The following is a 12,401-nucleotide window of genomic DNA, read 5'->3' on the forward strand; positions in this document are numbered from 1 at the left end:
AAGAAACGGGGGCTACCTGGATAATACAGAGAGGTTATGAGCATCAGGGTGGGTGGACTAGAGTGTGGACAGAACTGAGCATATTTTAATTTTAAAAGGGAACAGGGCCTTTTAAAAAAGTTTGGAAACCACTGTCTATAAAAACTGTAGAGGGCTAATACAGGGGCTAAGACTTGCTCATTAGTATTATGACACATTTGGTCTCCTGACTGGCCATTTTTCAACTCTCTCTCTCTCTCTCTCTCTCTCTCTCTCTCTCTGTGTGTGTGTGTGTGTGTGTGTGTGTGTGATGTTTCTAGTTCTCATTTTTGTTGAGACTTGACAGTGTGGGAGGGCTTTTGTTTGCTTAATCTTCCAGAAAACTTGCCGTTTTCTTGGAATTATTTCATAACCTCCCATTGCTAGCTGCTTTTTTATTTGTGTGTGTGTGTGGCCTGTGGGGTTGTGGTAGTACTTAGAGATGGACTAAGAGTATAGTCATAGTCTGACTGAAAGTAGGGAAGCTTCAACACCCCCTCATTTGGCTCGAAAATCAGCCATGTTTGTGAGCTTTTCTTCATTGCACTTGCAGAAGCTTGAGAGTTGAAGGATGCTCACAAAATCTTGATGTGACTGACAAAAATCCATGGAGACATAATGTTCTTCACACACTTCCAAAGAAATTTTAGAATACTGAATGCCTGCCAGTGGCTTGGGTATATGTGTGGTAAAAAGCGAGCTATGCTGAAGACCCTCTTGTCCCATCAGTCTACATAGGTGCGTTGACCTTGGGCTTGCTTCAGCTGTTTCTGTCGCCACAGACCTTGCAGCTCAAGGTCATGGGTGCAAACAGCAACATTGGCACTAATTACTTTGAGCTACAAAAAACCTAGTAAGCACAGCCTTGAGGAAATGGGATTTGGGTGGGTGAAGCTGCCAACAGAATTGAAGCAAGGGGCCTGCCAGAGGTGGATTGTGCTTGAAGTCATTTGAGCAGGGGTGCTTGCATATTCTTCAAATACTCATTACTTCCCTAATTGCAGTTTATCCACCCATGCTTTTTCATTATTCACACATGTCAGGTGCTAGCACGACACAAAATAGAATTGCTTTTGCAGAAGTAGGATGTTCTGTGCCATCTGAGCTATTGATTGCTTTCCATTATAAAAGAGAGCATTGCTACATGCTGACCACCTTGGTTACCGTTGATAACCTTCCCCCGCACCTGCTTTTACAATGTGGCATTATGCCTCAACACCACCTTTGATACTGTTTTGAACGGTGTCTCATTTGAAGGGTAAAAGTGACAGCCTTCCTCACTCACCAGCTGCAGCTTCAAGCCAGCTGTGTTGATGAAGAGCCCTGATATTGCTGACACCCAGTGCTCATTGTGATGAGTGGAGCTTTCAGAAGCAGGAATGTTGATAACAAACTTACTTCAAATTGTCTTTGTGTGCTTGTGCTTTTAGACTTACCATGTTTGAAATATGGTCGACAAACTACTATAAACACCTATCCAATTCTAACCTCTCCTTGGTGACTACATCCTTGACAGCATTTTTGCTACCCTCACTTCCTTATCATTGTTGGTTTGGCTGTTATGTAGATGGAAAATTTGATACTGTAGAAGAGTTGGAAGTGACTTTTATGTTTATTGAAGTGAAGTTAGTTTGTGGAAAAAGCCATCTAATGAGCCAGTATTCAGAGTTCAGATGACAGTTTGGGATTGCTTGGTGTAGCTCACAAAATGAAAACAGCATATGCCAAGAAAAAGAGTTCTTGATCAACTTCTTGCATTCATTTGGATACTGCTGATTACCCTGTCACTCACAGATGAATGTTGGGAACTACTACAGTTCACTCAACAGGTTCTTGCTAGTACTGGCCTAGAATTTCATACACACCTGCTCTCCTCTAAAGGGACATGTAGATAAGGAATAAATTAGGAATTAATTTTGGCACCATATGGTATATTAGCGTGGTTAACCTTTATTGGTTGATCAATCGTGTTTGCTGTAAACAATGTCTGCCATAACAATTGTTTTAGTTATATGACCTTCTTTTTACCTCCAGCTTATCAGTATGAGATCTCTGGTTAGGTTAGCATAGTATTATATGCATCATTCTTATGGCACCCAGTTGATGGCTAGAATGCCTATATGCCGTTCATGCACATGCATCCCAGATTAATCTGGAAACATTTGAGTTCTAATAAATTAGAACCTGGCTGATACTACCATGCGATGTTCCAAAGCAATGAAGTGTTGATGGCTTACTGGAGCATGTGCTAACCTTGCCCATTGCATAGCACATACTTTCTCACCCTGAACATAATAAGTTAGGGATTTACAGTTGGCACTAGAGCCTGCTCCTGTGGGTGTACATCTTGCAGGGATCAAGACAGATGTGAGAAGAGTTAGTCTTGCCTCTGTAAGAGGCATATTTTCCCTTGTCTTAAGTTCTAAGAAATATTGGGGGAGGGGGTTGCAGGGAACAAACAATCTGGATGGCATTGGAAGGAAAAGACAGTCTGAAAAATTAGAGACAAAGATTTGTCCTTGGATTTTGCGTGGCTAACACTGAAGGCCATGTGTGCCTCATTAGGCGCGGCTTTGGTTTAGAGAACTCAAAGCTCTTTCAGGTATCAAATTATGTCTTCCAGCAGTTTAATAGAAAGCAAAGTTTGCAGCCCATTGGATCCTTTTTTGTGTATATGGCCATGGGAATACATACAACTGCCTAGGTGTGAGATGGAGGTTGAGAAAGGGAGGTTTGCACCTCTAAAATGTTAAGACTCTGAGCCAAATTCTCTCTCTGTTTGGCACCGTGCAGTATTACCTGGCTGGATTTGTTGCGATGGCAAGATGCAGGCAATTGGAGCTTCAGTAAAAGTCCATGTGTATGAACAGCCTTTTGCAGGAAAAAAGTTAAATGGGAGGAAATTACTGTATGCAAGCCATTTGAGAAAGCAATCTCCCCACCCCCGGTCTCTTCTGTATTTAATGCTCTCAGGCCAAAAAAAATGATTCTTTTTACTTCCCTCCGCCTCCCCTAATTCTGCCTCTGCTCACCAGTTCTCCCCTGCAAATACACCCTGGGCTGTTCTTATCCCCTTCCTTTCCGCCTTCTGGCTAGGGGGAAAGATGCCTGTGGGGAGCTGTTTTCTGGAGAGAATCAGTAGATGGGACATCTCTCCCTTCCAGCTTTCTCCACATTTATGTTACCTCAGCAAAAGTAATTTGGAAGAACTGTGGCTGCCAAGATGTAAAAGTTCTGCCCTGAGTGCACTTTGAGAACACTTGAACTGAGCATAGAGAGAACACCTGGTCTAATAGTTTCCTGCTCCTAAACTTCTCTAAACCAAACTGCCACCTTTAGGAATGTTCTTCCACTCTTCAATCCTGCCTTCTCTTTAAAAGATCAGCTTCTATCCCTTTTCTATCTCAAAGCACAGCTAAAAGAATCCACACTTGCTTTGGCCAGTTGAAATGGGTCAAGTGCCAAAGTATTTAGGTGTTCTCCAACTGTTGGGGAACTTGTGTCTGGCAGCTTCTTGGATGCCCTCCAAGTGGTTTCACACATCTGTGTGTGGAATACCATTGCCTTAACTTTTTCTACCTGTAACCTAGTTGATTGGAGTCTGTAGACTGTGAGCCAATTTTCCAAGAAGTTGAGGTGGTTGGGGAAAGGAATCTGACTTCACCCTTTCCTCTGTCTCAACTTTTTCTTGGCTGAATGTCATCTCTGAAACCAACAAATCTAAAGTGATTGGGGGTGGAGAGCCTGGAGAACTAATGAATTTCTCTGATTAGAGATTTTCAAAAGACATATAAGAAGGCAAGGCCAGAGATACGACATGAGCACTAACTGTGTCAAATATCAGTGGGACCAGAGAATCACCACTTATTTTAAGTTACTACTCTTGCTAACTGTGTATTGGACAGATCCCCATTAAAGCACCTGCTGCAATTTAAAATGGAGAATTGGCTAACCTTTGTAAAATTGGTTGGGAATAAAAACAAACATTAGATTTGGCAGGGGGGTCAGTAGAACCAGATGAAAAAGGACAGGTAGACATGGATAAGGATAAAAATGTATGGAGTATAGATGGAACTAGAATCAAGAAATAGATCCCATTTGCAGCTTCCATTGATAATATTTGTTACCTTGTTTCTGTTTTGTACCACGTTGAAGAAAAGGCTGGATGAAAGTGAGCAATGTCACTTCCGCTTTAAAAATATTACATACTTTAGATAGGGGTTTTTGCATACCCTTAGTCAGAACAGGGACGCGGGTGGCGCCATGGTCTAAACCACTGAGCCTCTTGGGCTTGCCGATCAGAAAGTCGGCGGTTTGAATCCCTGCGATGCGGTGAGCTCCCGTTGCTCACTCCCAGCTCCTGCCAACCTAGCAGTTCAAAAGCATGTCAAAAAGTGCAAGTAGATAAATAGGTACCGCTCCAGTGGGGAAGGTAAACGTCATTTCCGTGCGCTGCTCTGGTTTCGGTGTTCCGTTGCGCCAGAAGCGGCTCAGTCATGCTGGCTACATGACCCGGGAAAACTGCCTGCGGACAAACGCCGGCTCCTCAGCCTGTAAAGCAAGATGAGCACCGCAACCCCAGAGTCATCTGCGACTGGACTTAACTGTCAGGGGTCCTTTACCTTTACCTTTTTTTAGTCAGAACATCCTCAAAACTAGCCGGGTTAAATTTTTATTCACAGGATAGCTTGACATTTCAGCAACAGATGAAAGAACAGCAATAATCTGAGGTGTGTGTTGCAGTTAGGACTATGCTCAATGTTCCCCAATTCCTAGAGGAAGTGCCCCATATTCTAGATGGTGGGAATTTTTGGTGGGAAACTTTGGTGGGAATTTTTACATTTTCCAGAAGTTGTTCATTGCTGTTGTTTGCATTTTGGTTGCTGTCCTGATACTCCCTCTTTCTCTTTTCTATAATGATATAAGCCAAATCATCAAGATGATGAGCCAATTTGATTTGGCTGCATGTTGCTGACATCACTGAAGGCAAATAAACCCATTTCAGAGTAAGGGCATGCTTCCTACATAAGCAACTGCTTTAGCTCACTTTTGAAGAAATTGCCTGAAGGGGAAGTGCCTTTTTAATGTGCGGGGGGGGGGGGGTGAGTTTCTTCATAAAAATGTTTCTCCTCTCAACTCTCCAGCCAGCACAGCTCTAAATGTAGTTCATGCTCCTATTGACTTGACCATGAGGAAGGTAGCCATTTGAGTACAGATGGATCGTATTTTTTGTTTCAGTTATTTTGTTTAATTAGGTTAAGTGGATTGTGATTTCATGGAGTAATATAGGAAACATAAACTGGGTAAATTAAGAAAGCTCCCATTTATCTAGAAACCTAAATGGCTGTTTAAGTAATATATTATCTGAGGAAACTATTTGATTGCTGGCAATCATGTCTATGTTACAGTCAGTCATGGCATTAATGTATATGTGTATGATTCTCTTATACACACACACACACACACACACACACACACCCTAGCCAGCAGCCTCAACAGCCACCAGATGTATATGGGAAGACAAAAAGAAAAGTATGATTATTGCTTGTTTGATAATCTGTGTATTCCTTGCATTATATTTTCTATATGGAAATGACTTCGGTATAGAAAATCCCCCAACTTTTGAAGACATTGTTTTAAGTATGTTCTCTCAAAACAACATTTAATAGAAACAATCAGAGAGGGTTGTTGGGCTTCATCTTTTGTTAGGAATCCAGTCTCCTGAATAGCTTATTTTTAATGAGCTTTGTGATGTTGAAGGGTGCCCCTGAACACATGCATACGTTTTCCATAGAGGAGTGGGGAGTGCAAGTTTTCCTAAACCAGTGATGGCCAAACTTGGTCCTGCAGCTGTTTTGGGACTACAATTCCCATCATCCCTGACCACTGGTCCTGTTAGCTGGGGGTGATGGGAGTTGTAGTCCAAAAACAGCTGGAGGGCCAAGTTTGACCATCACTGTCCTAGACTGATTTGAATCCTAAGCACTCTCTCTTTAAAAATAAACCAGTAGAAATTTCATCTCAACTAGCCTGGTCTTTTTTTCACAATTGACAATGGAACTTAATAATACCACAGTTATTCTTGTCCCCCTCCTCCACTGGTACATTCACATTTGTATTTCCTCTACTTTAATCCGGAGAGTCAAAGAAGGGCAAATGTCTGTTGGGAACCTTCCTGCTAAGTGTCGGAAGGAACTCAATCCATGTTACATTAGACAGTTTGGATGAGTCAAGTCTCTCTCTCTCTCTCTCTCTCTCTCTCTCTCTCTGTTTCTCTCTCTTTCTCTAGAAGCTGTCCATCCTATAAATAAAATCTTTTGATAGATGGAACCAATTAAACACGTCAATGGAGAAGATTTTTTTTTTTTTTTTAAACAAATGCTGCACGAAAGAAGAACACTTTGCTCTGCTCTGAAACAATGAAGGCTTCTTTTTCCTCTTTTTCTGTAGAATTGTGGATTGTGATAGCTGAAAAGGGTTTTCTGATTGAAGTCTCTTTCTTCCCAGTCATAAAATAAATATTGATTAAGATGCTGTGATAGATACATCTTTGCAGACTTGGTCTCTAAATGTGTACTATATTTGAAGGTGGGCAACTAACTTTACCCTTATTTGAGTTTAATATACTCCAAACTGGGGATGTGGGTGGCGCTGTGGGTTAAACCACAAAGCCTACGACTTGCTGATCATAAGGTTGGCGGTTTGAATCCCCATGACGGGGTGAGCTCCCGTTGCTTGATCCCTGCTCATGCCAACCTAGCAGTTCGAAAGCACATCAAAGTGCAAATAGATAAATAGGTACCGCTCTGGTGGGAAGGTAAACGGCGCTTCTGTGCGCTGCTCAGATTCGCCAGAAGTGGCTTAGTCATGCTGGCCACATGATCCGGAAGCTGTACGCCGGCTCCCTCGACCAATAAAGCGAGATGAGCGCCGCAACCCCAGAGCCGGTCACGACTGGACCTAATGGTCAGGGGTCCCTTTACCTTTATACTCCATACTATACTATAGATTATACTTTGCAATGCAATGCCTTTATTAGACCAGTCAAAATGTTGCAAAAGAACAAGTTTGAGAGAGGAACTTGCCTGTCTCTGTCTCAATGTGTATTACAGCTTTTCTCTATTTTGTTTAACCAAAGTAAAAGTGTCTGATTAACATGCATAGCTTCCCATATTAGTCAGTCAGTCAGTCAGTCAGTCAGTCAGTCAGTCAGTCAGTCAGCAGTTCGTTGTCCAGCCCAAGCAGACCAGATCTTGGGCTGGAGGTGAGAATTCTCTTTCATCACAGTACCATGCTGGATGTATGCCATAAATTACAGGTCTCTAGGGAACGTACGTGCACCAAGCTGCCCCCTAACTAAATTCTTTCTCCAATATATATATTTGTTTTTCACTTTATCCCAGTTTTTGGCATGCAAGGAGCACCCAAGCAGCTAAATACCATCACCAGAACTTTAAAAATTTGCAAAATATATAATGCATTAACAGCAGCTTCTCTCCCTCCTTATATGGTTTATTATCTTTTAAACTGGATGAGGACTGGACAGACCTTTAAATGGAGGTCTGTCCTCTGTGACCACCCTAACTGCTAGTTATGTGCTGGTTTTCCAGATGTAACTTCCTAGTAAACATGCATAGGTTAGCCAGTGATATCCTTGCAAGGAGTAAGGAGGATTTTGACATCTATTGTCCGGTAAAGTGACTGGACCACTGATAATGAGGTGTCTTGTGAGCCCAGGTGGGGATATTCAAGAAGCATGCCATCCTGTGCTTAGAGGTAATGCCCCTTTTGATGCACACATCAAACTGAATGCAATCTTGTAAACGTCTCACATGAAGCTTAATGATTGCTAGCTCATTTGAGAATACGTTTTGGCTTCCTTCAGGGTTTTCTTTTGTTCATGACTGGTGTGTGTGTGGAGACCTGGGTGGGGGGAAGAGCCCTGGCTTAAAAAATGCTTTTGTAGCACATATTTCTTCTTGCAGGCGCCGAGGAGTAATGTACAGGGGCAGATTTTCCTGTGGGTGTTTAGAAGTGGGCGGGGAAGGGCCTTGTTTATCTTCTGGGTGACTTATGAGCGAAGGGGCAGGCATGCTTCTGCAGCAGCTTGTTGCTATAAAGCAGGAAGGGTGAGCCTTCGTCCCTGGTGGCAGAACACACTTTTTTTTTGTTCCTTTGTGTTTTTTTTTAAAAAAACGCACACACCCATACAATTAAGATGGGGTGGGTGGGATGGGAAGACTTTCACAGGGGGAAAGAAATAGGCCTGGGCATCGCTCAGCTGGGTGGCTGGGGAGTGGAGGCAGGGAGAAAGAATCCAATGTAAGCATTTTGTGTTGGTTTAGAGAACTTTGAAGAATGACTCTTACTATGCGAAGTGTTGTGGTTTTTTTTACAGCTGCACAAAAAATATGACTCTATGTACATCTCGGTTTAACAGGGGGACACACTGGGGGGAGTTTTATTTGGAAAGAGCTTGAGCAGCGGAGCAGAGGGGAACTGTGTAAGCAGGAATCTGGTGCTGTAATTCTTCTTCTTCTTCTGTTTCAAGTAAACAGTCCTTTGCGCCCTCCCCTCTTCCCTTCCTCCACCCCCACCTCCCTTATTCAACACGGCTCATGTGTTTTCTATTTAAGGACTGCAGCGCGAGGCAAATATGATTGGCGTCCACAGCCCCCCTTTTGACTCTTAGCTTGAGCCTGTGAGAGCGAGGCAGGAGCTCAGCCTATGACGGGGAGAAGTTGTGGACTTGGGTGTTTTTCCGCCCTCCCATTTAGCGAGGCAGCCCTGGATTTCAACCCCCCCACTTTTTTATGCTGGTTGTGACCGAGATGGATTTTTCTCTCTGAATGAGAACAAGGATGGTGTGGCAACCATGTTGGAAAGAGGTTTATTTTCAAACTCCATCCTGCAGCTTGCTATCTAACAATATGCTGTTGTGTTAAACTCTTGGGTGGTTTTTTCCCCCCTCCCCCTTCTCCCCTTTTCAACCAGTCTCCAATGTTCTTCTGTACTACTCAGCTGTGGGCCAGAGGAAACTTCTTCTATATGGCCAGCCATTTGGGGATATGCCGCGAGCCAAGGTTGTATTCTGATTGGCTTGGCATTGGTGACAAATCAGCCTATCATGAGTCGGATGGACAGAGGTCGCTCTCGAGGAGCCATGGCTGGAAGCTGGCTCACAGCTTGCTTTTTCCCTTCCCCAGGTGCTGACGCTAGTTCTGAACCTATGATCCTGGACCAGTATGTGGTGGTGTCTAACTATGAGAAACAGGAAAACTCGGAGATCAGCCTGCAAGCTGGAGAGGTGGTGGATGTAATAGAGAAGAATGAAAGTGGTAAGACATACTCTGAAAGAAATATATATGTACTTTTCTCCATTGCCCCTCCAGCCCTTCATGTATCTTGTGTATTGCATCTGGTAGAGTGCCTGACTCGAGGTGGGATTTCTCTCTTCTCTCCCCCTGCCCCCACCAGTTGGTTTGGGCTTGGGGCCAAAATATTGCCTTTTGCTATAAGAATGTCTTCCAAGCCTGTACATTAATTACCCAATATACATTAATGGAAAGTCTTGGGTTGTGGAGGAGGGGGATATACACAGCATATGCTATGTATTTACTAAGAATGATACCGTTTCTCTGCTGGAAAAGATCTCAGTATTTCCATTACTTGCCACTATTTTTGAAGGATTTATTGGATGGACTATTTAAAAATATTCCTCTGGGGATGAAAACCTGGCATGGCAGTTCAACCTTTCACCCAATCACAAAGGATTGAGAGGTGGTGGGATCTTTATAGATTATATGGCAGTGAAAGGTTTAAAGTGCTTTTAAAAGTGGTTGTGTGGGTAACATTTGCTTTTAACTGATATAATTCATTTTTGAATAAGTATTATCGTTGCTGAGTGAAGTAATTCATTCTGAGTGTTTTACTGGCTAACAGCAATCTGTCTTCTATGTTGTAATGAGATGTATCTAGTTTAGACCATGAACAATGCAATTTGAACTGAAACCTTCTAGCAAGAGACCACTTAGATTTTAAAATACACACTTCTAGTCTCCAATTAATAAAATGTATCAATCCAAGACTGTATATGTAATAGATAGAAAGTTTTGGTGTTCATGTATGACCTTTTGGAAGCCAAAGACTGGGTTCCTTTTTAAGGGAGAAAAGCATCAAAGCTCTTTGGGCAATTCCTAGATTTTCTCTACATAGCAGTTTTAAATAAGCTATCAGACAAAACAAAAATGTCCAAAGACTTGAATACATGTTACCTGGCAGTTTAGAGTTAAACTTCAGTCAAGTTTCTGTCTCTTCATCCACCTTCACACTAGCCATTCTTTCTGACCTCCCCCTGACTTTACCCACCTGACTTTACTCCACCGCTGGCATTTCTCCTTGTTAGAGGACAAAGCTGTGCCTTCCAGGCAGCCTTCCCTGTGGCCCCTAAGCTAACAGGCTGCTCTTGGGTGTGGTAGATGATGTTGTCCCATCACCACTGTTGCACTAAGATTCAGTGGTCAGTGTGGCCAGCTTCTCCACATGAACTGGGTGTGTGTGCTCTTGTCATTTGCCACACACAATAAAATACCTTGGCGTCAGCTCTGAGGTTGAAAGCTTATTGGGCAACTAGATCTAGGGCTTAAGCTGTGTGGTAGGTTGAGACACTCTGGCCAAGGGTTTAAAACATGGTTTCCATTATCTTATACAGAAGACTATAGTCCCAGTACTGTGGTAAAGGTGGGAGTGTAGCTCTACAGCGTCCCCCTCCCCCAACCCAGTGCAGGAGCAATGACTTAATCTACTGGAGTTCCAGGGTGGTTGATGGTCTGTCCTTGCTCAGACAAGTGAACTGGGACAAGCTTGTTTGTAAAAGGCTAGCACAGAGGAAATAACAGAATAAGGGAAATAATCAAGCAGAGGCTAAATGCTGTGTTTTTCTTTGATGAGGTTCCTGCTTCATGCTAGTAGTTTAAATGGTAACATTCAGTGCTTTTTTCCTTAAAAAAATGTTTAGGAGTACTTTCATTTCCCTACTCATATTGAAATACTGCCCCTTTATGAGGCCAAACTTAGATTCACAAAATGTTTAGGGGTATGCGTACTCCTGCGTCCCCCCAGAGAAAAAAGCCACTATCCATAACATAACTGATGCATATGGCTATGTTCAAAACATACAGGAGGCAGAGTGAGGCAACCACCTCAGGTGGTGGATGCTTGGGGGGTGGGGGCAACAACAAGATGTTGGAGGAGACAAAAGCTATGGGTAATGTACAACTTGCCCTATTACCCCACCCCCCGGGCTAGCTAGCCTGCTACACTTGGATTCAGTGGAGGAAGTTGTCCCATGACCACTGTTGAAGTAAGATTCAGCTAAGGTCGCATTCCACTACTCCTGGAAACTGTAGTTTGTCAAGGGTGTTGAGAATTGTAGCTCTGTAAGGAGCAAACTGTGGTTCCCAGGATTCTTTGCTGGAAGCGGTGTGCTTTAGATGTGCTTTAAATGTGTGGTGTGGGTGTGACATTCTGCTCAGTTTCTGCACATAGAGCAGAGAGAGGGTGCTATCTTTTCCGTTTGCCGCAAGAAGCACAATGTCTTCGTTTGCCCCTGCTAGGAAGCTGCATAGCAGAAGACACGGAAGTAGTGATGTGGTTTTTCCAGAAAAAATTGAAATGGAAAATTTTGAAAAGTTTCCTATGCAAACATGGGTAATTTGCACAGAACAATTTTCCTTGGAAATTTTTTAGTTTTGGGAAATCTCCTGATGTCCTAGAGAGGGATCGGATTTAGCATGTTTATCTTACTTGTGTTTAGTAACCATAGCTAAAACCTTTAGAATTGCCAAGATAGCTTGATACTTTGATAGTTTGAAATGGGTGTGCATTTATTGTTATTAACGAAGTTACAAAACTTTTTTTCTGGAAGAAAAAAAAAACTAGAAGAATTTCTGCTGTGAAACTTTTTCCACCCCCATCATAGCAGAGAAGTGAAAGTGATAGAAGGCTGGACCAATTACAAATGCATATGTGTGAAATGAAGGGAGCATTAGGGAAGAGGTATGGGGGGCGGACACACAATGCTTTAAAATTAAACACTTGCTTTGAGGGACAGAGTGATAAAGGAGGACAAAAATGGAAGGAGAAAGATGGGGGGAAGCCTGATTATGGCAGCATCTGAAGGAGAAATCTTCCCAGTGTAGTGAGGGGAACCCTTAAAAGAATGACCATCTGGCAGCCAACTGGGCAATTCCAGAGAGCTTCTCCATCCCTTTATGGAGGGATTGTCTGACTCCCACTATTCTTCTGGTCTTGGCTATTGTTTTACATATAACAAACACTGAGGATCCAGAATGTCCAAGTAATGGAAGAAGAGTCAGACTCCA

At 42.9% G+C, this 12,401-nt stretch overlaps 1 protein-coding gene across 13 annotated transcripts in view; it reads left to right on the plus strand.

The window, feature by feature from the left end:
• SH3PXD2A (SH3 and PX domains 2A) overlaps positions 1-12,401 on the plus strand; it is a 253,175-nt gene that overhangs the window by 166,638 nt on the left and 74,136 nt on the right. For 11 of the 13 annotated variants that reach the window (XM_083741558.1, XM_083741560.1, XM_083741552.1 and 8 more), the window contains one exon: positions 9,225-9,356. In XM_083741558.1, the coding sequence (XP_083597684.1) occupies positions 9,225-9,356 (132 nt within the window). Of the gene's footprint in view, positions 1-8,622; positions 9,102-9,224; positions 9,357-12,401 lie in introns of those variants that run through there. The other 2 variants (XM_083741555.1, XM_083741556.1) reach the window with 2 other exon arrangements.

This window comes from Podarcis gaigeae (assembly GCF_964106915.1).
Source record: "Podarcis gaigeae genome assembly, chromosome: 5".
Classification (NCBI taxonomy): Eukaryota; Metazoa; Chordata; class Lepidosauria; order Squamata; family Lacertidae; genus Podarcis; species Podarcis gaigeae.